The sequence below is a fragment of the Fusarium pseudograminearum genome, chromosome 2, assembly GCF_000303195.2.
Source record: "Fusarium pseudograminearum CS3096 chromosome 2, whole genome shotgun sequence".
NCBI lineage: Eukaryota > Fungi > Ascomycota > Sordariomycetes > Hypocreales > Nectriaceae > Fusarium > Fusarium pseudograminearum.
In genome coordinates, this window is record NC_031952.1 from 6,302,581 (window position 1) to 6,327,388 (window position 24,808).

Consider the following 24,808-nt stretch of genomic DNA (forward strand, 5'->3'; position numbering starts at 1 on the left):
TCCCGTTGCAGTCAAGGTTGGATTGGGTTCGAGGAGGCTTTGCTGCAGCTGGTTATACCCCAGGTTGTGCCGAAGTCAATGCCATCCCATCTTATTGTCACACACAATGGAGATGTCACGCATCCGTCTGCAGCCAAGGGGCAAAAGCACAAGCATGAGCCGTGAGCCCAATTCTAGCAAGAAAAGAAGTACCGCCTGTCAACGTTGCAATAAACGCAGGACGAAATGTGATGGGTCCATTATTGGTGTCCCCTGCTCTGCATGCAAAAAGAGTAACAATCACGACCAATGCGCCTTGATGCAGTCTAAACGGAAAAGGTACGTTTCTATCAACCTATAGTAAAGTTGCTCTGACATCGACCTGCTAGAGGACCCGATGGGCGCTACACATTAGAACCTGCTGCCAGTTCCCCATCACTTCGAATCTCAGACGATATCAGCGTCAACAATGCGATAGACGGCAGTATGGGCTCTCCAACTCCAAGGCATGAGCAGGTAGTTGGAAATGGATCTGAAAGGGCACCGTCTTCAAGTCAAGCTGGAAGCCCATCACAGTTGACAATACAGCCAAGTGTCGTCGGTGAAAGCTGGTATGCGTCATACGTTATGAGAGGTTATACTCCAGGTCACAGCAGTGTCCATCGACCAATCGGCGAATGCAACGAGACAGTTCAAGATGTCACCTTCGCCACGGGAGCGAATGATGTCTCTAGAAACTTACCACAGCCTCAAGACAAGCCTGCCTTGTCTGACCTTCCCCGACCAGACATGGTCGACAGTCTGATCAAAGCTTACTTTGATCGGTTTCACACTTTTTGCCCCATTCTCAGCAAGAGATCATTCTTTACTTCTATACATGATGGAACGGTATCTGCAACACTATTAAGAAGCATTCTCTTTGTTGCATCTCTGCACTGCGATCTAGAAGTTCTGCACCGCATGGGGTATAGCACTCGCTTAGATGCCAACCATGACTTGTTTACCAACGCAAGCGCTTCTTTCGACCTGGACAGAGACTCGAGTCGACTTGACATGATATTGTCGTCCTACCTTTTGCACTACTGGTTCGGAAACCCTACAGCCTACCGAGACTGCCACTGGTGGATTGCTGCTGCTATTCGATCCGCTCAGTGCACAGGATATCACAGAAGTACTAGCAATAGCCGAATGTGTCCCGAACAACGATCACGATGGAAGAGAATATGGTGGTGTTTATATGTAAGTCTTTACGCAGGTCAAGTGGCTTTGACTAACCAACCAGGTTCGTGACCGTCAAATCGCTATATCTACTGGTACACCCATGGTGATTAACGATATGGACTATGATGTTGAAGAGCTCGTTATGGATGATCTCATCGATGAGAGCGCGGAGACAGCTCAATACATCGTTGCACAGGTTAAACTGAATAAAGAAGGTCAGCCGAATCATACCATCAGGGGCGGGATCTTGCTAACTTTGTAGTGGCCCGAATGTACTTTTTGCATTGTTCGCCTTCACGACTTCCCTTAAGTAAGGATTTAGCAGTTTGCCAAGAGGCTATTCGAGACGTCCAGACAACATTGCAATCATGGCATGATACCTGTCCTGCATTGAACTTCTCCAACGGGAATCATCATTTGAGCTTGACGCTTCAAGTCTGCTACCAGTAGGTATCTCGTCTTCTTGAGTGGCCATCTACTTATCTCATCACCCAGTTACTACGCTATAAACCTATATCAGAGACTGCAGAGACAGTGCAATAAGTCTAGGGAAACAAAGCTCGTTGTCGACGCCGCAACACAAGTATTCAACCTTGTTGAGAACTCATTATTATATTGGACACCAGAGCACTTCCCCATGATTTAGTAAGTCTTCTCAAACGTTGAAATTCCATTGTTAACAATTGTAGTGTATCCGCCTTATTCTCTGCCATGATGGCTCTTGCGGTAGATGGAAGTGCCACAGCACCGAGAAGTGACCAGATGTTTGTCAAGATTCGCCGTGGCTTACTTGCTCTTAAGCAGTTCGAGCAAGTATATAATGTCGCACGTTGGATCAGAAACTTCTTCATGGATATTTTGAATCGGTCTGATTCGGGAGGGGGTAGCCGAGGAGAGGTTCCAGCGGCCAGTCCCCCCAGTAATGGAATCACGAGCGAGATACGCGTCCCAGAAGAATCAGCTCGGCATCCTGTCATCCAGGAGGAGCCAGCTCATTTATTGGCGGGCACGTCATCTGAAGCAGACCAACTCACATTCGTCGCGTCTGATTTGAATCTCGGGGGCACAACATTTATGCTTGATCATGACTCTGGAGATGTAGGCGCCGAAGGGGGAGGGTTCTGGCCAACATATTTGGCAAACGGAGTCTTTTCTAACACAAGTACTGGAGATGCCATCGACTTCCCACAGCCCGATTCGACTCAGTACCAAGCCATGTACTTTCTAGCTGATCTAGGATTGTCCAATGGCACTGCTGGGCCTGTCTATGATGGGTAATATGCTAGACAGATACGCTTGAGATATCATAGTCATAGAGCCTCAATAAGTTAGCCACTATAATAACATCACTTAGCTTGATTCGACTTTGTATATAGAATCACAATCGGACCGTAGTTTTGGGCTCCTTGTCCGGGGAAAGTTCTTGATGCCCACACCATAACGCGGGGTGCATCTGACTAGCAGTCACTACATTAGTGGTTTTGTGACGCCAAGCCCGTTGATGTCGTTGTCCATAGCCGAAGCCTCGCAGTGCATTGCCGTAGTAGGGAATTTTTAAACACCATAGCCGATATACGTAGCGCCACGTGGACTCCATTACCTACGATATTCAGATATACAAAAAGAAGAGCGTGATCCAATAGGCAGGACACTCAAGAGGTCCATCAATATCTATTGTTTAATCTCCATTTCTGTTTCCTACTCGATTTTTCGAGACGCTAATAATGTCTGTTTTATTGAAGGTACTGCGAAGAACACGGACAGGCCGTCCAACTTCAGTGATACACCTATCGAGTCAACAATTTAGATCAAATGTGTCAACTTCAGCGGCATCATATAAAAATGGTTCAGTTAACCGGATAGGTAGGTTCATGAAGCTCTCCGTGATATGTATTCTGCTGCTTACGTATATACAGGGGCGTACATGCTCGGACTTGCGGTAGTTGGTGCTGGTTATGCTGTAACCACTTTCGACTGGTCAAAGAGACCATCGTCATCATCTACACAACCACTCGCGAGTACTCCTACAATACAACACGACATTACAGCGGCCAACATCAGAGCGGCAACTAAAGAGTTCGCAGCGTTGCTAGGTGCTGAGAACGTATCCACAGACCAAGCAGATCTTATCACCCATTCTGGTTCGGACTATCAGTCTTATGCTTGGACTGAAGAACAGGCTATCTGTTCTAATGTCATTCTCTATCCAGAGACGACTGAGCAGGTCTCGGAGTTGATGAAAGTTTGTTCCAGACGCCGGTTGCCAGTTACGCCTTATTCTGGTGGTACATCGATCGAGGGCCAATACATTCCCCATTTCCGGGGAATCTGTGTTGACTTTGGTCGAATGAGTAGCATTGTGGAGCTCAACAAAGATGATCTAGATTGCGTCGTGCAGCCAGGTATTGGTTGGATGGACCTGAACGAAGAGCTTGCAACACATGGATTGTTCTTCCCACCAGATCCAGGCCCAGGTGCCATGATTGGGGGAATGGTTGGAACAGGTTGTTCTGGTACTAATGCCGCGGCATATGGGACTATGAAAGACTGGGTGTTGTCATTAACCGTGGTCCTCGCCGACGGCACAATCATCAAAACTCGCCAAAGAGCAAGAAAGTCTAGTGCCGGTTACGATTTAACAAGGACTTTCATCGGAAGTGAGGGAACACTAGGTCTGGTCACTGAGGCGACGCTAAAGCTAGCAGTCAAACCTCCTTGTGAAGCAGTGGCCGTGTGCACGTTTCCATCGTTACGCGATGCTGCCTCTGCAGTGCGAGATGTACTGTCAGCAGGTATTCAGGTCGCTGCTGTTGAGATATTGGATGATGTTCAGATGAAAAGCATCAACGAGTCTGCTTTGACCCGCATAAAATGGAAAGAGGAGCCAACTCTGTTCTTCAAGTTCACCGGCAGCGATGACTTCATCGTAGAACATGTCGCGAAAAAGGTTGGTGTCATCACAAAACAAAATCGCAGCACGGCATATACTTTTGCGTCAGACGAAACCGAGCGGAACGAGCTTTGGTCAGCAAGGAAGAACGCGCTTTGGAGCATGCTTGCCATGAGAAAGTCGCCAACAGATAAGGTGTGGACGACCGACGTGGCAGTTCCGATGAGTAGACTTCCTGACATTATCGACTTTGCAAAAAAAGACATTGAGAAGTCGGGCTTGGTCGGATCCGTTGTCGGACATGTTGGCGATGGTAATTTCCATACACTGCTATTATTTCCCGAGGACAAGCGACAGGTCGCTGAGGATATTGTCCATCGAATGGTTGACAAAGCGATAGAGATGAAGGGGACGGCTACGGGTGAGCATGGGGTCGGCCTTGTTAAGCGAGATTACCTGGAAAAGGAACTGGGCAAGGATACCGTGGATATGATGCGATCGGTAAGTTTCTCTGTTCACTTACCCGTGACGTCGACTGACTTTTGGGTCGCAGATGAAGAATGCGTTTGATCCAATGTGTATATTGAACTGTGACAAAGTTATTCGTATGCAAGCTGCATCATAAATAGAATGGTCTTTTTCATCTACGGTATCGTTTTCAGGTGGGAGATAAAAGTGTCGAACGCGCCAGGAATGGTATTTGATACTGTAAGCATGAAGCGGAACTAACACCAGTCCATCAAGCCAAGTGCTAGTTGTCATGTGCCAAAGCACAGCGTCAGTAAAGTTAGTATTAGCAAAACAGCAAGTAAAACGTATACTAGAAACAAGTTGAATAAATTATCCTGTCAATTCTAATGGATGTTTGATGTGAGTGACTTGATTTTGTATTCACATTACATTCAGTCATTACAAATCCTGCTATAGGGTAGGGCCTGTGAAACCACCGATAAGGGATCAGATGACTCGATACTAGACGGAAGAACGTTATGCCGGGATATGTGTCGGAGATCCCCGTTGCTATATTTATGAACTATCAACCGCAACAAGACAAATAGTATTAGCCATAGAGGTACATACATGACTCATCCAGAGGTATCATGACATAGGAAAAGGCAATCGGAATCATCTACTGTTACATATCTCTGTCTCAGTGCTATTTATAAAGACTGAAACATCCAGATCGCGGTTACATCAAATGCCAAGAAAAATGAGGCTTGGGCTAACAAACTCGGTAACCCCACCTTGAAACAGCCTTCGATTTGCCGATTTAACTATGGATCTTTCTTCTTTCTTTAACAACTTGTTTCTGTAACATCATCATCCTATCCTCCAGATAAACCATATCATGAGCTCTGTCGCCCGGCAAATAATCCTGCGTTTCTTGAAGAGATCGTGCACTATAAAGATTTAACGTATTGCGTCTTACGCCCCGGCTGTGTGTTACAGTAAGCACTCATAAAGCATGACAGAAGCGGCCGAATCATCAAAGTGGACGAGAGCACGCGGTCCCAAAGTCAGATCTGGCTGCACTACTTGGTAGGTTGACGCCATTATGATACGAGTTTTAGACTAACGAGTACAGCAAGTTTGTAACCCTTCAAGGTCTCTTTGTAGAATCAGCGATAATCTAACCTGCCATCTAGAATTCGGCACTTGAAATGCGACGAGACAAAGCCACAGTGTCTCCGGTGTGTAAAGGATAAGCGGACATGCGATGGTTACGAAGCGCCAAGACGCTACAAGCCAAGAAAAAAGAAGAAACACCAAGACGATGCAGCTGTAGTCCGCCAAACACAAACTTCCTCGAGACTGCTCGTCCCAGCAGGATCACCAGGAACATTTGGACCACCGATAGAGCTTGATCTCTTCCATCATTTTCGGACATGCACCGTTACCGAGCTGACAAGCTCCTTGAACGCGACAAGTATGTGGCACACCTATGTGTTGCCGCTCAGCCATGAATTCGAATCTATTAAATCGGCAATTGGCGCCTTGGGCGGAGCTCACAAAGCCTTCAAACTCCAGACGCAGACCGACTCTTTGACACAGTCTCTTGCACAGTCTTACGAGCTGGCATCAGTCAAGCAGTACAACAACGCTATTCAGATCATGAAGCAGTACATGGAGTCGCCAGAAAGGAACCTCCAGGTGGTTTTGACATGTTGTCTAATATTCATCTGCATCGAGAGCTTGTATGGTCGGTACATGAATGTGACTAGGCATCTCGAGGCTGCATTTTCTTTGTTGAATCATGATCATATTTCCAACTATGGCGCCGCGACCGGAACTCTGAGCGCTCAAAAAGATTTAGCAAAGTTCATGGAAAACATTGGCCCCTCGCTTTGTGGCCTTACATCCGACCTCTTCTTCTTCATGGGAGAGAGTCAATCGTCAAAGCTTGTTTCCGAGCTACAGAAATGGCTTCACCGACAAGACCCAATCTACCTGAAGGAACCGGGGGCACCATTCTTCTCTGTCCAGGCCGCGGCATCGTGGCGAACACAAATGGAAACAATGAACGAAGTGGCCATGTATACTGAGTGTCCCTTATGCTCGAGTATGGGCTATCCATGTGGCAAGGATGCCACGGTTTGTAGCCGTTTCGAGCATGGGTTAGACACCGCGTCATTCTTAAGATACTGGAGCGCACGTTACAGTGCTTTGAACCTCACCTTTGACCCCTCGAAAGCTTCAGCGTCGGACTTGTCCCGTTTCAAGGTGCTTGAGCTGGAAGAGACAACTTGGCGAGCCAGGTTCAAGCTGAACTCAATAAAGGGTGATCTTGAAGCACCAGACTGTATGGACATTTTGAAGAAGGCCGAGTCAATCATTGAGCTTTCAAAGGGCGAAACAGGTCACATTTTCAACTTCCAGGCGAATCTGATACCACCTATTGCCTACGTTATTATATCTTGCCAAGACGAGAAAATACAGTGGGAAGGCGTACGGCTTCTTCGATCCCTTGGCAGGCGAGAGGGAGTTTGGGATAGTAAGAAGGTGGCGGAAATCTACGCAGACATGATAACTGCCAAGGCGAACAAGTTGCTGTCTTGGGATGATATCCCTCCTGACGTCCCTCAACTGACTGAACTTCTCAGTTCGCTTAAGCTGGTAACATTGCCAGAAAGTCAACAATAGAATGGGTGCAGTGGCTTAGGATGGTACGCTTATGACGGGTTAGATTAGATATAGATCAACTGTCAACTAATGATATCATGAATAAGTAATATAGTATTTAAACGAAATAGATCCAACTATATGCTCGAGATGGGCGACATATCCAAACCCAAAAAGCCTACTTGCCAATGACTAGATAGACAACAACAAGGTAACTCCGACAAATACAGACATATACCAACTGGGCGCGAAACCGGCAGTAGCCGCGTTGTCCTCTGCCGCTGCAGTCTCATTGGAAATGATAAAGTTAGGTTCGTATTTCTTGACAGCTGTATTATTCGTCTTTCCATCCCAACAGTATCTGTCAAAGCAGGTGCTGCACTCCTTGGGAACAGTCTCATTGGCCTTCCACCAACTTCGGCTCATAATGGCACAGACGACACATGTGGGCCATTCCTTATCAATGGTAGCATTTCCTTGAGTAGCACCGTTCAGAGCATTGAGAATGATGCTGTCGCGCTCAGGGATGCTGTATGAGAGATCAAAGGTGGAAACATTGCTCTGGAAAGTGTATGGCGCGTTGGGAATGTAGAAAACAAGCGGAGGAGGAGATTGACCGTTTGAAAGTGTAAAGTTGTTTGCATCACAGCCAAAGAGTGTGGGGCGTTGGTTCAACTTCTCGTTGATAAAGGTCTCAGCTGAAGGGATTGAGGGAAACTGAGTTCCATTTCCCAAGGGGGAGTCGACACGGTCATATGTCGCACGAAGAGCAGTGCCGTTGGGCCAGTTGTGTTCGGTGTCTGCTGAAGAATCGACAGCAAAGATGATGTCGACACCACGAACAGGCTGGATCAAAGGATGGAGTGGGATATTCTGCAGATCCTCTCCTCCATCGACAAGAGTCAATTGATGATGCTTGGCATTGTAGCTTTTGCCGGTTGGGTCCCACTTGTAGAATGGGTTGGGGGAATAATCCGCAATGTCCTCATCGGCGGTATCCAAAGCTGTCAGGACTCCCTTGATGGCCTTGATGACGATTGAAGGAATCTTGTTTTCTTCTCCAATCTTGGTAATGTTTTGGAGTAGGAACTGGTTAAACAATGTAGAGGATGTACCCATAACATAGCCAAACTGATCAAAGCCGCGGACACATTCGCCACCCTTTTCGACAGTTCCGTCAGTGAAATTAGAGCCAATGTACTCTGTAGGAGCAAAACCGTAAGTGGTGGGATCCCACGTTCCAAACTCGAAGGGGTTGAACTCGTAAACAGTTGCGTTGAGTGAAATGATGCGTTGGCCGGGGGCACGTCCATCAGAAACGAGGATGGGGAATGGAGTATCAGCGTCTTTGAAGTTGGATGTATCGGCGATGGAGGAGAAAGTATACGCAGGACCGCCCTTGGAGGCATCGATCAGCTGGTAAGACAAAGCACGTCCCCACCAGTCAGTGAGTGTCGTGTTCCACCCCTCGGCCTTGTCGTCCACGGCGTCTTTGATGTCATCCCAGTAATCAGCCGTGTTCAAGACGCCGAGGCCTGACTTCTCGGGCCCCTTGAAGATGGAACGGTCAAAAGCCCAGATATCTGAATGCTTTTCACCTTTTTGCAAGTCTGGAATTGTGGAGAAGTTGTTGGCAAAGATAGACCCAACGAGCCAACCACCTCCTGACAGACCAGCCAGATACGTAGCAGATTGTAAGAGGCCGCTGATGGGGCCGGTTTTGTTGTTACGTGAGTCAGCAGCAGAGATGAAACCTGCTCCATTCATCAATGCTCGGTAACCACCACCAGAAGCCGCGATGGCGATGTTGGGAAGCGCAGTCGCGTTGTTTTTGTTTTTCTCGATCCACTTTTTGGCATCAAAACCTGAGATTGTCACTCGGGATAATAGATCCGTCATTGGGTCGATTGTGTTGTTTCTTCGGCGTCGAACCCAGGCCTCTTCCTGGTCTGAAAGGCCATTGGCAAGGCGGACTTTGGGGCGTGTCGAGGGGCAGTCAACCACTTTTGGCGCATAACCACCACTTGGAGAGTTTGGAAGAGCACGTATGTTGAGGGATTTGCCAACAACTTGTGCTGAGACTAAACCCGCGTCATCCGGAGTAGCGATGGCCGAGCTGGCTAGGCATAGTGTAAAGACGAGAGGGCCAAGCATGTTGCCTGCTGTGACAATGCAGAGTCCGAGTAATGGATCTGAAAGTCGTGAATATTCCTAGCAAAACTACTGGGGATACTGCTGTTCAAGTAGTTGTAGAAGTGTGCACCGCCTCGAAAGGCTGAGGGACGTGGTAAGAAATACGAACAAGTGGGTGACGGAATAAGTCAGCGGCACAACCCGCAATTCCTTTTTGTATCCAGGAGGCCTGAGCACATGTTGAACGTAACATAAAGGAACAAACATGAATGGCTAGCGTGACGCGTCTACCAGGCCAACTCATATCAGCTCTGTCGGGAGATTTCCTTCAGTTACTAGCGGGAAGACTCTAAGCCAATCCCAATATTCCGTGGCAGTGAAAACCTAGTCTTTTTTTGGATCCCGCAGCGGAATGAGTTGGCGCATCTCGGATCGATCGGCAGTCAGCTAAGCCTCGCCCTCGTCCACATTTGTACATGACGTCGGGGACTTTGGTCAAACGGATACGATGAAACGAATCACAATGAAACGCAACCAGTGGAACTCTTTAGCGAGTGGCTCTCGTTGACCTGACAATTTGCCGTGACACCGGAAATATCGGTTACTAGGAGTGGCACCATGAAAGGAAGAAGAAACACAGCCATGTTCCCACATTCGTGTGAATTCTGGTCAAAATTAGAGTTTCAGGCCCAAATTGTCACAGGAAACGTTACAGCCGAGTAAAGGAGCATCAACAGCAGCTGCATTAAATAATACCGACTAATATCCCTCAAGGTTTGTTGGCCTCTGGAATGTCACATTATCACCCATGGGAAATCCCTTCACATCAAACCTTCTCATCGTGCACAACACTCTCACCTTGCTTACTGTAAACTTCTTCCCCAGCCCGTCGTTGGGCGATAACATCATTTGTTTGACGACGCCATGTACGGGGCATGCCCTTGCGGCTGAACAGCACATCCATGTCCTCCAGAGAAATACCCTTGGTCTCTGGAACGAGGAAGAAAGCAAAGAAGAGACCAAAGACCACTGAACATGCGAACAGAAGAAATGTTCCATAAGTGATGTCCTTCATCATATAAGGAGTCGAGTACACAATAATAAATTGACCAAGCCACTGGGCACATGTTGTGAAGACCAGGCAGATAGAGCGAATAGCCATGGGGAAGATTTCAGCACTGCGAATATATGTCAGTAACCAGGACTCAATGGATATGAAAAAGACTAGCGTACCAAAAGATCCAAGGAATCCCATTCCATGAGATTGCATAAAAGATCGCAAAGATGTAAACCATAACAATGGCCACATAAGCACCAGGGGTCTTTTCTGCTGGGACCATTCCTGCATCAAAGGAACCCGAAAGCTTGGAGTATATACCGAGATAAAATAGTGCAATGGCTGCACCAGTTGACCCAATCATCAATGACTGGCGACGACCAAGAGCGTCGACGCCCCAGATCATGTAAAGTCCTGTAGCGCTCGCCTTGACAATGCCAAAGATGCCAGTTGCGAGGAGTCCAACACTTGTTCCAGTGAAGCCAATGGACTTGAAGATCGAGGGAGAGTAATAGTTTAGCGCATTGATACCAGACATATTTTGGATGAACATGAGAGCGATACCCAAAAGGAGACGAGGTCTGTTGGTAGGCCCTACTACCTCGCGCAATTTCGCGAAAAAGCTCCTATCAGCCCCCATAGATTTCTCCTCTTCAATCTGGTTCAGAACAGTGTCGATCTCCCAGTTTAGGTAAGCGTGATCACCAGGAAGTTGTCGGAGACGCTGAAGGACCTTGCGAGCCTGGTCGGTTCGTCCGGCATTGAGTAACCAACGAGGGGACTCGGGCTGGAAGAACATGCAGATAACAAGCAAAGTGCCAGGAGCAAGCTGTAGTCCAAAGGGAATGTGCCACTGTACGTCGGATGTTGGAGAAATATGAATGTTCACTCCGTAGTTGACCCAGAAGCCTATGATCTGCGAGAACTGCAGGAAGATTTCGAATATGCCAATGAGACGTCCTCGAATAGCAGGTGGACCGGACTCAGAAATGTAGACAGGAATGATCATAGAAGATGCACCGACAGCAAGGCCTGTACTCAATAGTGATTAGCGGCTACCATGATATTCTTGGAATGGTTGATGGATGACATACCAGTAAGGACACGACCGGCATAGATGAAGGACAGTTTACCATCAGCAACGAGTTGGATGATGGCACCGAGGTTGAAGATGATACCACACAAGATGAGAACCCAGCGACGACCAAGTCTTTCAGTCATGTAATAACAAAGAAGGACGCCGAAGAAGCAACCACCCTGGAAGGTGCTGACGATATTTGCTTTCAGCGATGCCAAGGCAGTACCGGTCTCAGAAGCCAGATTGAATCGTTCTTGGAAAGAGGGCAGTGACAGAGTACCTCCGATAAAAGCTGAGTCGTAGCCAAACATGGAAGATCCCAGAGCTGCAGACGCAGCGAGAGCGTAGATCCTCCAGTTGTACACCTCTGGAGGCGCTGGATTGGCCGAGTCATCTTTTGGCCTGGCAAATATGTTTTTGACCATATTGATTGTAGTTATTGGTAACAAAGATAAGTGGTTACAAGGTAGAGGTGAAGGGACGATGAGGCACAGGAAGAGGGGCGGTTATGGTGGTAGATATGCATCTCTGGGATTGTCCTGAATCAAGCAATGCGGAGTAAGGGGCGCTACCCCAGATCTGTTACCCCGGATTCTTACCCCAGGTGATCTCACAAGCATGTCAAGGTCATGGGCGGAAAAGACAATTGCCGCTTGTAACTTGCCAAGCCAGAGTACCAAGGGTGTTGTCCAAGGGTAAGATTGGACTGTTCCCGACTAATCGAGTGCAATTCTCGATCGGGTGCATGCAATAACCCTGGTTCATTACTCAAACGAGGTAGCGTGGGATGTCATCTTGAATAGTTCGGTTTGTTGAGTTGCTAAATATTCTACCAGTTCATTGAGATCCGAGAACCTTTGCTATCGCCGCTTTAGCAGCCTCAAGTGGCATATCACTCAATGGCTTTTGCATCCAGAGAACCTCCTGCGCAATGCCCTGGTAGATCATAGCTTCCGTGCCAGGAATCACCTTCCATCCGTTATCTTCAGCAATACGGTACAATCTTGTAACTATCCTGGGATGATAGCACATCTCGAGCAAAACGCCCTTTTCCTCTCTCTGAACGAGCTCAGTAACAACATCTCGTGCTAAAATCTCGCCCTCCGTGCTGGGTTCAAAGTCAGGGATTGTGCCAACAACAAGAACTGGTGTAGCGAGTTGCTTTGCCTGCTCGAGGGAGGAAATATAGGTCATCTTTGGCCCATCCTCCAGCCCTGAGAATGACTCAATCACTGCGTCCGCCTCTTCTTTCAGACGGTTCACGAGATAAATCTCACTGGCGCCTAACCACTTGTAAAGAGCGTAGACAGCGCTCCTACAGGCACCTCCACCGCCAATAACCAGTGCTGACTTTCCCTTGCTCTTCTCCGTGATCCCAGGAGAGTTCTGCAAGAATGATTCACGAACTCCAACACAGTCTGTGTTTGTACCGATGTACTTTCTTTCACCCGTAACTTGGTCATTGCGGATGTAGACAGTGTTGATAGCGCCTATGGCCCTTCCTTCGTCTGTTACTTCATCACACTCGTTGATCCAGGCAACCTTGTGCGGCATAGTGACGGCAGCTCCCACACAATCGCTGGCCTTGAGATTGGGTATGAAGTCATTCTTGTCGATAGATTCGATCAGATCGTAGGTCCATGGCACATCGAGACTCTCGAAGATGGTTGAGTGAAGAAGAGGTGCCAATGAGTGTTGTAATGGGTAACCAAATAGGTAGGTACGGCGAGGCTGCTGAAGCTGGCTATCATCCATCTTGAAAGTATATAAGTTAGGCAGCGTACGTGTTTGTGCGACTGGTTGCTTGCAGTTATTGAGAAGGTGGTTCCTTTGGGTATCTGAGAGTTAAAAGTACAGCGGGTTCTTAGGGTTAGTACATATCTCCATAGCGCCTTTTTCTGGATCCATGTCTTTCTCTCAATTGGTGGTGTTGATAATTCTTCCCGGTCACACTTTACTATAAGTGGATTCGCCGCGGGGTAGCCGAACGCTTCAATGTCGAAGCAATTTAGACTTTTGATTCATGTGTGGTTGCCCTTTGATATTAATACATTAAGGAGGTACCTTTGCATGAGCTGGCTGAAAGCGGCCATGCCATCTACATGTACATGTCATACAACTCGACCATGATGGCAGGAGGAAGATGCCTGAATAAATTGTAATTTACGGATGTAAAGATTCCAACGGATCCTCTGGACATCTGTCACAAAGGCCAAGTCTGCTCTCGTCCCGGCAGCAAGGAAAGGGAGGTGTGGAAGACTTTAGACTACGAGATCAATGTCATCCAATCTACCACGTGAACTGTTTAGCAACATAACAAGGCATCGTCCTAGAACAAAATAGGTTACCAGGCGGGTAAAGCTTCTACCGCTCGGCTGATGGTCATATGCAGTTAGACAAAAAACTATAGTAAGCATATGATAAGCTTGCCAAGGGTTTGACGGCGGTTGATGAGCCTACTGACAGCAAAACATAAATTTGACTGCTGGTAGGTGATAGTTCCATTGAGGCGGAGACGTAGGAAATTATTATAGATGGTCTGTCTTTGCTTGTGGCAGTGTATTCAATTATTTTAGTTGAACATATTGCTATAGTCATTTTCTATCCCATTGATTCCTTGTGTTCTCTCCTTTGAACAATGATGCATCCCATTCTTAAGCACTTGCCACCCTCACCTGCATTGCACTCCGCATCGCCTTTATAGGAGCTTGCTTTCCTGTCCACAGTTCAAATTGCGCATAGGCCTGCTCTTCCAAGACGTCAACTCCCCGATACACCTTCCACCCTGGGTTTCGCTGGGCTACCGTCATCATTCCCGTTACTTGGGGTCTATACGCCATCTCTACTAACACCCCTTGCCTAGACTTTGAGAAAAGCCCACTGGGAACCTTGTCTTCTCCAAGATCATCAGCAGGTATACACGCCACGATGAGGCCAATATCTGCATTTCCCGTTTTCTCAGCTTCCTCGAGTGAGGTGACGGCACGGGTCTTTAGTTCCGAGAATTTTGATGCTAACTCCTCGGCCTTGGACAACGTCCTGTTGACAACAATGAGTTCACGAAACCCAAGTGTCTTGATAGCGTAGCAAGCTGCTCTAGCAGCACCTCCAGCTCCAAGCACTAGTGCCGATGATGATGTGAAATCTTGACTTCCGGACTTGAGGATGCATCTTCTGATGCCGATCCAATCCGTGTTATCGCCATGGAGGAGTCGCTGTCCGTCCTTCTCTTTAACAACGACAGTGTTTATAGCATCAATATTATTTCCCTGTTCTGAGACAGAATGCAAGAGTTTGCTAATTTGCAACTTGTGAGGGAACGTGACCGATGCACCACCAAAGTCTGGGCTGTTGATAATTCGCTCCACTGACTGATCAACGTTTTCAGTCTCGTGGATCTGGTAGTGATGTGGAAGGCCAAGCTCTTGGAACCCAGCATTGTGCAATGTTGGTGACAAAGAATGTGAAATATTGTGACCAAAGATAAAGAATTGCCGTTTCTCCACAGCTTGGGCCTTGTTGACTGAGGTATACCTCATGTCTTTGGTGGTAGAAACTTGGCTATCTTCATGCCGTTGACATAGAGGGAGGGAGTTGTCGTTTGCAACCATGATGGGGTGATAGTTGAAGAGACGTAAAATAGTCCGGAATTATTTGATTAGAACTTGTTGTAGGTGTAATAATAAAAGAGTATCGCTATATAAGGATGCATGGATTCAAGGAACTGATTCTGAACAAAGGCAAAAATAGGACGGATAGATAGTGATCTAAGTGGCAAATATCTTTCCCGGCCATGGTGCAGATCTCAACTATGTGGATCTGAAGATATTTGCCTTGTTTGCATGCCGCTCGAAAGATAACCTAAATGTGTCTGATGATAACAGCAGTGAGTATAGTAACTAAGTATTTCGCTTGTTTGTTCTTAAACACATCAAGTACTACATATGTAATCACTCTATTGCTTACTGAAGACCAAGGTCACCTCCTGACTCTCTTATTATATGCCCGAAAAACAGCTTGTCTCATCACATTAGCTGGCGCTCTTCGAGTTGTAAAAAGCTCGAATTGCATCATTCCCTGCTCTGGTAGAACCTGCAGACCATCCACTGCAATCCATCCCCTGTCCGCCAATTGCTTCGCCTGCTGCAATAATGGAGTTTCAAGTGGTGTATATGAAAGCTGCGATTGTTAATGAGAACTGATTTCCATGGTATGATATAGACATAGTACTCACCTCGATTACAACGCCACCAGTCGGGCTCGATAGCCAGTCACCGGGAAGACTCGTATCCACGGAACATTTCCCGTCGACATCTTTGGTAGCGATACAGGAAACAACAATAGTTGGTAAACTCAAGTCTTCAGGCCATTTGTCCTTTTTCGAGTCAAGTATCTTAAACACTGGATCTACCATGCGGTCTGGACTCTCACTCTTCCTTTCAGAGCCCGGAAAACCAGCCTCGTCATGCCTGTTGGTGCTATTTTCTTGACTTTTGAACTGCTTGATGAGCTCTTCCGCTTTTGAACGGGTACGATTATGTACGACTATGGTTTTGATCCCAAGGCGTAGAAACGCGTAGGCGGCTGCTCGGGCCATTCCACCGGCACCTACTATCAGGCCCGTTGTCCGCCGCCTCACAGCATTGATAGGAGACAGATTGCGCTGCACACAGGTATGTATACCGATCCAATCAGTATTCTCACCGAAAAGGGCCACAGTCGGTCCAGCTGTGTTTCTATCGAGTAAAGAGTCCACCGTTGGGGATTTGAGACATATCATGGTGTTGACGGCTCCAATAGCTTTAGCTTCCTCGCTGAGAAAATCCAGTTTTGGAATCACGGCTGTTTTGAAAGGGGCAGTGATACTGGCTCCCCCGAACTTGACGTTCTTAACCATCTCAAAAAGGTCATCCATCGAGTCCTTCGTATAGATGTTGTAACGGTGAGGCATACCCAATAGCTTGAAGGCAGCTTCGTGCATAGCTGGCGATAGACTCTTCGATGTGTTGTTTCCATAGATACCGAAGAACTGGTCATCGAGTAGGAATGATGCAAAGGTTGCCTTCTGGGATTCCTTGACTGTGAGGCGAGAGTGTGATGATGGGCAGTCAGGTGCTAAGTTGCGGATAAGTGGGTGAGTTACCGGGCTGAGAATCGAATTCAGGTAACACGACATGCGTCCAAGGTGGCCAGTGTTGTAAGCTATTATGGGTATTGTGTACTGTTGGGAGGCCTTGACACGGTGGACAAAGTGTTGTGCTGCGAAATTGTCCGCCAGAGATGTCGCCTTCTTGCAAATACGAAGGATATCGCAGCCAAGAGTGTGAGCACGCTGAATCATAGCCCACTGCTTTGGAGAGTCCCATCCATCATCTCCATTGTCGGACGCAGAGTAATGACCAATGATCTTTGTTTGACCTTTTGATGATACCAAGTTCTGGATCCTGGCTGTGTCGAACGCGAGATCCACGCAGAGATATTCCGCCCCAAGTCTAAGTCCATGGTCAAGAAACCTGAAATACTCATCCGCGTTGACTTGTTGCATGTCGTAGGAGTTTACCTGATAAATGATAGGAAGACAGATATTTCTCCTAACAATAGACACCTGCCTGCTGATAGAATCTGTTGCCGTGTCGTCAAGCTCATGCCCGTCCTTGCAGAGAGTTGACATCGGTATGCTAAACTCGACTGCGTCTGCTTCTATATCGACTTCTCTGAGCTCAGAAACCAAAGCAATAAGAGTTGCTAGTGGTATGGACAACGCATATGTGAAGCTCCGCGAAACTAATGGTAGACATGACAAGCTGTGCTGAGCTTTGTATTTGCCATATGAGTCATCTCTTCTGACTATTCCATGTATCAGGTTGAGAAAGTCTTTCTCGACATTCTTTAGTGCCAGGGCCGAAGGAGACAAGTCTCCACGGGAAGGGGAGGTATCGGACTTTTGTAGTGATGTATCCGAAGTGTTGTAGTACTCAAAGTTTGACAATCTTCTGTACGCTGGCGTTGCACGACGAATGAGATTTCTGATAGTATCTAAGTCGAACACTCGCAAATGCCGTTGGATATCCTCGGCGTCACGCAGGATATAGATGACGAGATGTTCTTTGGCGAATTCCGTTAGCCATTCTTTTCCCTTCCCCTCCACAGCACCAGGCCCGCAGACAATGATAGCTCCAGTTGGATTGTCAAAGAGCATGGACCTCATTAATTGTAGTTCCTCATGGCGGTACTTAGAGATACCATGGGCAGCTTTGTAAGCTGCTCGTGAAAGACCAGTGACTTTGTAGAAATACTGGTCGGCATCGAGAACTCGAAAGCCCAAGGTACTTGAAGCTAACACAGCTAATGTGGACAGACCACTACCGCGCATACCAATGAGTGCGATAGAAGCATCAGGTGCATACTCAGTTGCCCTCCGGATTGCATCTGGACTGTATGTCCTAGACTTTGGTGTTTTGGGAGTAGGCGCATTTGAGTATTCTGGAAGATCCTTTGGTGTACCAGCCCGTGTAGATGGAGTATATGGTGATCTCGTAAAATTTGCAGTTTCGTCATCTGGGTGTGGTGTTGTAGACATCTTGGGATATGCTAATGGAGGTACGAAGCAAAGCAGGTCAAAGTATCCTAAGTCTCGGAACAGGACCCTAGCTTATTGTCACCCAGCATGCTCGTAATTTAGGAGCCTGTCTTCAGTAAAGATCCTGGTTGCGTGTCTGGCCAATGGAAATGAGGCGGCAGAAGTCTTTGCCGCTGGTATCACGCTTGTGAACATGGAGCCCTGCAACCCCGCATAGCTTTGCTTCATGTGGTTAGATCGCAAGATCAATAATTTCATTGGATACAGTGGTTGATCCTGGTATGTTGGTTCATTGACGACCCAGCGAGAAAGATCAAGCTTGCTGTGTTGAACAGTACAGCGCAAGAAGTTGATCAATTGGTCTCGTGCACATCATGTCGACGACAACTTTTCCAGTGAACAACTCATTACCAGCAAAGCCCCTCCCGAGAGGCCCAAAACGAGCAAGGACAGAACCTGATGAGTCTGACGAAGGATCGTATGGAAGGCACAGACATCGTGTGACAAGGGCCTGCAATGAGTGCCGTAGGCGCAAAGACCGTTGTGGCGGTCAAAGGCCTACCTGTATGTCCTGTACCGAAAACGATCGTGTTTGCAGTTATGGTCCAGCAAAGAAACGTGGTCTCCGTCCTGGTTACGTGAGAGCCATCGAAGCCTTGCTGGGGCTAATGATCACCACTATCGAAGGAAGTGAATCCTGGATATGCGGGCTACTACAGGGGAATGCAGAACAAATCTCACTCCGGCCGGCGTCGCTAGAACTACAGGAGTCTGATATATCTGTTGATTTCTTACTTGAAACATGGCGCAAATGCAATTTGGCCAAAAAGGCAGGAGAGCTCCTTGCACCAGAGAGTCTTGAGATGGATGAAGATGGCACCGACTCAACTCGATATTTCGATACGAAAGTAGTCGAAGCTCTTGCTCTATCTCAATCGTCAAGGGATGGTGATACGACTGCCCTCTTGACACCGATGAACACAGACACAACACCACATGAAGTTACAACCATTGACTCGCCTCATACGCTCTCAGTACCAACATCCAACCACTCTGTAGAGGCAGTATCACAGGTGTCAACTATCTGCCAACAAAACGATCCTGCACCAAGTTGTACCGGATCATCTCTGCCACCTATCCCTCAACTCCCTACGAATTGGCCACACCTTATGGACGTCTACTTCGAAACTACACATAGCTGGTTGCCCATTTCACAGAAACATGAGCTTCTACGTACAGCATACACAGTATCAAACAACCCATCGACATCTACCAATGCACCGTCTTCGGGAGAAATGGCCTTCTTACATGCTGTACTCATGTATGCGTCTCATCAAGCCAGTACAATACAAACCTTACCAAAGCCATCACTCGACGATAACTATGGCGATGCATCGCCGCAGGCTTTAACCCGGTCTTCTTTGTTTTCCAATCCCGTCACTTACGATCTGGGCCATATCAGAGCGTTCCTAGTACTATCGTTGCTTGACATGGATCGGGACTGCTGGGATAAGGCCTGGATCTCAATCGGTCGCGCAGTGTATACAGCAATCTCACTCGGATTTATATCACGAAACTCAACAGAAGGACAACCCGTATACAATGACGACATCAAAAGGACCCTCTCTGGATGTGTGACACTGGAAACAATTATTGCATCACGACTCAGCACGGCAACATGTTTGCAATCTTCGGACGTCTCGCTTGAAAGCCTTCTCATCACTGATGGCATAGAAGAATGGGAGCCATGGCAGCCTAGGATTCTGGTAGACACGAGATCTAATGCAACTCGACAGGTCTCAAATCCTCATATGCCTGGACATGTGATAAGCACTTTTAATAGATTGCTCCAGGTCATAGCTCATCTGAATGATTTGGTTAATAAGAAAAAGCAGCCCATATCAGATGAAGCCCTATACGGCATTATGATTGCGTGTCAACAAAATCTCCTCGAGGACCCTACAACCGCTGCTGATATACCCCCTCAAAAACTCGGCATTTGGATGGCATCTGTTGCGACACTGGAAATTGCAGCAGCAGAACGACTAGCCTCACACGGCACACACTCGCGGCGTCCAGATGGTTACTGGCAGAGCATTTCATCTTTAGTACAGCTGATAGAGACCCGAGCTCACTTTTTGGGGCGTTGCTCTGTATCTCCGGTGGTCCAAAGTTGTTTAGAACTTTTGAATAAGGCCACCGCCCGTCATCAGCTACAGTATGCCGACGCTGCCTTTCGAGATGAGTTTGACCTCCTTCATCGGACTATCGCTGCATCCATGGGATCATTACAAGCCGTCTCAAATAGAGAGCTACAAACGGACGTCACCTCGATTACTCCAACAACTAATATTGTAGAGCCAATAGCTCATGCATTTGCAAATGAGTCCACGCCACTGCGAGCAGATACAATATCGGATATATCGGCTGTAGCCATGAGCCTGGGTACACAATTAGAGATGATACATTCTACAATAGCAGATGGAAATGTCACGACGACCTTCTTACCCCAGTCGCTAGACGTGGAAGAGAACGCGAGTTTTGAAACAACCAGATCTCCTTTAGAGGAAGATCTGGAAGACGACGGCCTATTTGATAGCCTTGCGACATTAGACTCGACCGACTGGTAAGTTTCTCAACGGACATACCGGTGATCAATATTAACTGTTTCACAGGCTGGCTAACCCTCCTGAGTTTATGCAACATCTTGGTCTGCTTGATAACCCTTCGAAAACCATGGAGAATATTTTTGATATGGAGTTCTAAAAGCAGATCAACAAACATTAGACTTGACATTGCTTCACGCTGTATTACTAGAGGGGTTAAAGGAATAATACCAGTCTTTGACAATTAATCACTATTAACGGAATGCAAATCTAAGGACATCAACATAAAATGAACTTCCGAAAGGACCGAGGCGTTGGGGAAAATAATTATCAGAGTCGCGGCATTTTGGATAATCTTAGTGCGAAGTCCCTAAAACATGACTCTCCTAGGGCATATGCTGAGCAAGATTAGTACTAAGTTGACACTTGACCTGACAGTGTATCCGAGGCCCAATTTTGCCGGAACAGCATTCTACCGCCCCTCCTCATGATATCACCTCTACAATAACATGATATCAACACACAGTAGAAGTTGCCAAAGCTCCAATAATTGACAATTACCATTATCTCAACATCTATCAGAATGGCCGCATACCAGCCCGCTATCTTGTCAGCCTCACTTGGCCGAGCATGGGTACATGAGTTTGCCGAGAAAGCTAAGCAGGCTTCATGCCAAGGATTCCAAGGCATCGAAGTCTTTTACGAGGATCTCGAGTACGAAGCAAAAAGACTACACAATGTTGAAACTCCAAGCGATGGCCAGATACTGTCAGCAGCATCCAGTATTCGACAGCTGTTGGACGAGTTGAACCTCACAGTAATTGGTCTCCAACCCTTTTTATTCTACGAGGGTCTGTTGGACCGTGAACAGCACGCCCGCCTGATCGAAAAGATAAAACTGTGGTTCAAAATAGCCAAACTTCTGGGAACCAACACAATCCAGATTCCCGCCAACTTCCTCCCTGCTGATCAACTGACTGGCGAGATGGATGTCATTGTCAGTGATCTGGTCGAGCTCGCCGATATGGGACTCGAACAAGACCCTCCGATTCGTTTCGCATACGAAGCTCTGTGCTGGAGTACACATGTCGATACCTGGGAGAAGTCATGGGAAGTAGCCCAGAAGGTTAACAGGCCCAACTTTGGCCTTTGTCTCGATACCTTCAATATTGCTGGGCGCGTCTGGGGTGATCCTGCATCACCAACCGGCATGACACCCAATGCAGACCAAGACATGAAAGAATCTCTCGAAAGACTTGTTCGAGATGTCACTTTGGACAAGGTGTTTTACATCCAAGTTGTTGATGCGGAGAGAATGGAATCGCCTCTGGTCAAGGGTCATCCATTCCACGTGGAGGGAAACCCTGCAAGAATGAATTGGTCAAGGAATGCTCGAGCCTTTATGTACGAGGAGGATCGTGGCGCGTATCTTCCGGTAGAGAAGATTGCCAAGGTATTGATCCAGGACATGGGATACAAGGGATATGTCTCTATGGAGCTCTTTTCAAGAACAATGTCTGAAGAAGGCAAAGATGTGCCCCAGAAGCACGCTGAGAGAGGCATTAAAGCTTGGCACAAGCTTGTTGAGCGGCTGCAGTTGAACTGAACCGTCTAAGGGTGGAAGATAGAGAAACAAAGAAGCATTCAGAGATGTACCGCACACGATTACAAAGACACATGACATATCTTATGTAGCCTGTTGAAGCTCCAAATAATTCATTTTTGGCCATTTTCGTAGAGTCAAGAATGAAAGAAACTTATATTTGATGACTACTTCAGAAATTAATACCAGCACTGCTCTCTGCTCCAGCCATGAGAACCTTCCATGCACCCTCCTTGTCGAGCTTCTTAACCTTCTCGGGCCCAGTCCAAAGCTTCCACTGCTCTTCAATCTGATACCCAATGACGTGTGTTCCTTCAACCGTAGGCCATCCTTTTCCCTCTGCAAGCTTGATCATTCTAGTCCGTCTAGGCTTGAAGCACATATCTAGTAAGACACCCTTTTCCGGTCTCGAAAGAAACTCCTGGAGAGAGGCCTTTACAGCGAGTTCTTCTGGCGTCTTTGGTTCCAGGTCGGGGACCGTTCCAACGACATAGTATGGTGTCTCAAGATTCTGTGCCTCCCCCTCTTTGACGTGGACAATCTTGGGGATAGGTGAAAGCTTCTGCGAATCTTTCACTAGATCTTCCACCTCTTGAGCATCGCGGTTCAGTACGTAGATGACCGACGATTTGAAGTAAGAGTTTAATGCGTAGACGGCAGCTCGGCTCGCTCCTCCTGCACCGACTATCAGAGCTGGCTTGTTTAGAACCGGCACACCAGGCTGGTCTCCCTTCTCCAGTAAACATCCCTTGATCCCGCGCCAGTCGGTATTGGTTCCATGGAGTTTCTTGGGATCTTCCCAATCGCGATAGACATTATTGCAAGCACCAATTGTGGTGGACAAGTCATCCAAGACGTCTAGGCGAGGGAGGATGGCGTTCTTATATGGCATTGTGACAACGAGGCCGGACGTGGTGTCCTTCCTCGCGAGGTCCATCAGGTTATCGAGAGTGCCACATTCTGTAGCGTAAAAGGTCCATGGAAGCCCCAGAGATTTTGCGATGTGGTTGTGCATGGGCGGAGCAATGGAATGACCGACACCAATGCCGACAAGGTGTAGAGTACGTCTTTCTTGATCTTGTGAGGCCATTTTGTTGTTTTCAACGTTGATTTGGTGAATAAACTGCCCAAACTACAGAACAATAGGTCATCTAGGTTATATGGTGTGTTTGCTTCACTCTCCACACGGGCAATTCTTCTGCCGGCTTCAACAGTAACTGGAGACAACCCCGCAGTTAGTGGTCAAAGGCTATTCCCCCTCACTTTCAGTGGATGACCAATTATCACTAGACTGACTGATGTATCATCTCGTAGGACATTGGAAACACAACGCAATAGATCAGCGCGGGATTTCTTAGAGGGTAAATGCCCTTTGGATGTGATAAATTTTATGTAGATTAAATATTTACCAGACTAGAAGGGACCCGGGCTTTCTTTCTGTAGCTCAAACCCTTCAACCATTCTTCGGACCCGGCACATCGTTCTGGAAGTGCTTCATAAAGGTCTTGTTGTTCACCCTCTCAGTCTTGAGTCGCATCTTTCGTTCTGACCGCTGTGCCGTTTCCAACTCCTTCTTTCTTTGTAAAAGGAAGCTACGTTGCTCTGAAGATGACATGTGTACGAGGCTTTGCTGGTCTCTGACACTTAGCCTGGCAAGTTGGGACGCCAAGGCTGCGTCCTTCTTTGTGAGTGCGTCAGGAGACACGGTTCCTGGCAATGAAGCTGGATAATCTTGGTTCTCTGTATCATCCTGAGCTGTTTGTCGATGTGGCTGCTTGGGTGCTGGGGCTGTACGATGTGACAGTAGTTTTCCGGATGACAGTCGAAGAGTCTCGCTATCTATTGCAACGCCATTGTCGGTTTTGTACTTCTTCAATCCCTCAAGATCGTAGAACTCCAACATCTCCTCTGACAGTTCAATTCTGCAGTGGCCTTTATCCACCATATGTTGCTGAATGCCTTGAACCGTACGGCTTCTTGTTCCGCAATAAATGCACTCGCGGTAGGTATTGATGACAAAGTGAAGGTACCAGACCAATGTTTCCAGGTCGACACTTAGGTGGTTTTCGTATGGTATCCTAAGACTGTGTGCTGTCTTCATGTGCTGGACGTTGTCGTCAAAGCTTTCATTGCTTTGGGTGCAAATAATGCATTTGGCAGGCTCAAAGTCGGGCACCACATCGTCAGAGACTTCATCTGCGGTGTCTGTATCACTTCCCGATCGTTGTCCATGTGAAGCGCCCATGGCCTGTGTATGACTGGAGTAGGTATGGTCGTCGTCAATTGTTTCATCGATCAATCCCGAAGCAACCGCACGCTGTCTCAAAGCAGCGACACTGTTGTCAATTAGTATTTTGCGATGATGACAGCAAATAATATACACCTACTGGGATTCGCTTTTCGCATGTACTCTGTGCTCTTGGCTATTGTCAAAGGATAAATCGCAGAGCGAACACGTCGGCTTTGTGGATGTCATGGTTGCTGGTCTTAAACAGATCAAAGAAGATTGAAAGAGAATATCAATGGATGATGTTCAGAGAA

The 24,808-nt window shown here is 47.3% G+C and overlaps 11 protein-coding genes across 11 annotated transcripts; 4 read left to right on the forward strand and 7 right to left on the reverse strand.

Moving 5' to 3' along the window:
- Positions 1-106: 106 nt before the first annotated feature.
- FPSE_06605 (uncharacterized protein) lies at positions 107-4,715 on the forward strand (the record flags this gene model as incomplete). The annotated part of the gene is made up of 8 exons (XM_009259723.1): positions 107-318; positions 369-1,218; positions 1,262-1,396; positions 1,721-1,845; positions 1,890-2,474; positions 2,555-2,568; positions 3,117-4,591; positions 4,644-4,715. The coding sequence occupies 8 exons, from the start codon at positions 107-109 to the stop codon at positions 4,713-4,715; spliced, it is 3,468 nt and encodes a 1,155-aa protein (XP_009257998.1).
- Positions 4,716-6,019: 1,304 nt separating this feature from the next.
- FPSE_06604 (uncharacterized protein) lies at positions 6,020-7,231 on the forward strand (the record flags this gene model as incomplete). Its single annotated transcript, XM_009259722.1, has 1 exon — positions 6,020-7,231. The coding sequence occupies one exon, from the start codon at positions 6,020-6,022 to the stop codon at positions 7,229-7,231; it is 1,212 nt and encodes a 403-aa protein (XP_009257997.1).
- Positions 7,232-7,402: 171 nt separating this feature from the next.
- FPSE_06603 (uncharacterized protein) lies at positions 7,403-9,364 on the reverse strand (the record flags this gene model as incomplete). Its single annotated transcript, XM_009259721.1, has 1 exon — positions 7,403-9,364. The coding sequence occupies one exon, from the start codon at positions 9,362-9,364 to the stop codon at positions 7,403-7,405; it is 1,962 nt and encodes a 653-aa protein (XP_009257996.1).
- Positions 9,365-10,169: 805 nt separating this feature from the next.
- Positions 10,170-11,903, reverse strand: FPSE_06602 (uncharacterized protein; the record flags this gene model as incomplete). Its single annotated transcript, XM_009259720.1, has 3 exons — positions 10,170-10,521; positions 10,577-11,432; positions 11,495-11,903. The coding sequence occupies 3 exons, from the start codon at positions 11,901-11,903 to the stop codon at positions 10,170-10,172; spliced, it is 1,617 nt and encodes a 538-aa protein (XP_009257995.1).
- Positions 11,904-12,315: 412 nt separating this feature from the next.
- Positions 12,316-13,233, reverse strand: FPSE_06601 (uncharacterized protein; the record flags this gene model as incomplete). Its single annotated transcript, XM_009259719.1, has 1 exon — positions 12,316-13,233. One exon carries the CDS (start codon positions 13,231-13,233, stop codon positions 12,316-12,318), a length of 918 nt encoding a protein of 305 aa, XP_009257994.1.
- Positions 13,234-14,132: 899 nt separating this feature from the next.
- On the reverse strand, positions 14,133-15,089 carry FPSE_06600 (uncharacterized protein; the record flags this gene model as incomplete). Its single annotated transcript, XM_009259718.1, has 1 exon — positions 14,133-15,089. One exon carries the CDS (start codon positions 15,087-15,089, stop codon positions 14,133-14,135), a length of 957 nt encoding a protein of 318 aa, XP_009257993.1.
- A 367-nt stretch (positions 15,090-15,456) lies between these two features.
- On the reverse strand, positions 15,457-18,058 carry FPSE_06599 (uncharacterized protein; the record flags this gene model as incomplete). The annotated part of the gene is made up of 2 exons (XM_009259717.1): positions 15,457-15,657; positions 15,713-18,058. The coding sequence occupies 2 exons, from the start codon at positions 18,056-18,058 to the stop codon at positions 15,457-15,459; spliced, it is 2,547 nt and encodes an 848-aa protein (XP_009257992.1).
- Positions 18,059-18,432: 374 nt separating this feature from the next.
- Positions 18,433-20,824, forward strand: FPSE_06598 (uncharacterized protein; the record flags this gene model as incomplete). Its single annotated transcript, XM_009259716.1, has 2 exons — positions 18,433-20,684; positions 20,734-20,824. The coding sequence occupies 2 exons, from the start codon at positions 18,433-18,435 to the stop codon at positions 20,822-20,824; spliced, it is 2,343 nt and encodes a 780-aa protein (XP_009257991.1).
- A 423-nt stretch (positions 20,825-21,247) lies between these two features.
- FPSE_06597 (uncharacterized protein) lies at positions 21,248-22,270 on the forward strand (the record flags this gene model as incomplete). Its single annotated transcript, XM_009259715.1, has 1 exon — positions 21,248-22,270. One exon carries the CDS (start codon positions 21,248-21,250, stop codon positions 22,268-22,270), a length of 1,023 nt encoding a protein of 340 aa, XP_009257990.1.
- A 169-nt stretch (positions 22,271-22,439) lies between these two features.
- FPSE_06596 (uncharacterized protein) lies at positions 22,440-23,357 on the reverse strand (the record flags this gene model as incomplete). The annotated part of the gene is made up of 1 exon (XM_009259714.1): positions 22,440-23,357. The coding sequence occupies one exon, from the start codon at positions 23,355-23,357 to the stop codon at positions 22,440-22,442; it is 918 nt and encodes a 305-aa protein (XP_009257989.1).
- A 363-nt stretch (positions 23,358-23,720) lies between these two features.
- On the reverse strand, positions 23,721-24,743 carry FPSE_06595 (uncharacterized protein; the record flags this gene model as incomplete). The annotated part of the gene is made up of 2 exons (XM_009259713.1): positions 23,721-24,603; positions 24,655-24,743. 2 exons carry the CDS (start codon positions 24,741-24,743, stop codon positions 23,721-23,723), a joined length of 972 nt encoding a protein of 323 aa, XP_009257988.1.
- Positions 24,744-24,808: the final 65 nt, after the last annotated feature.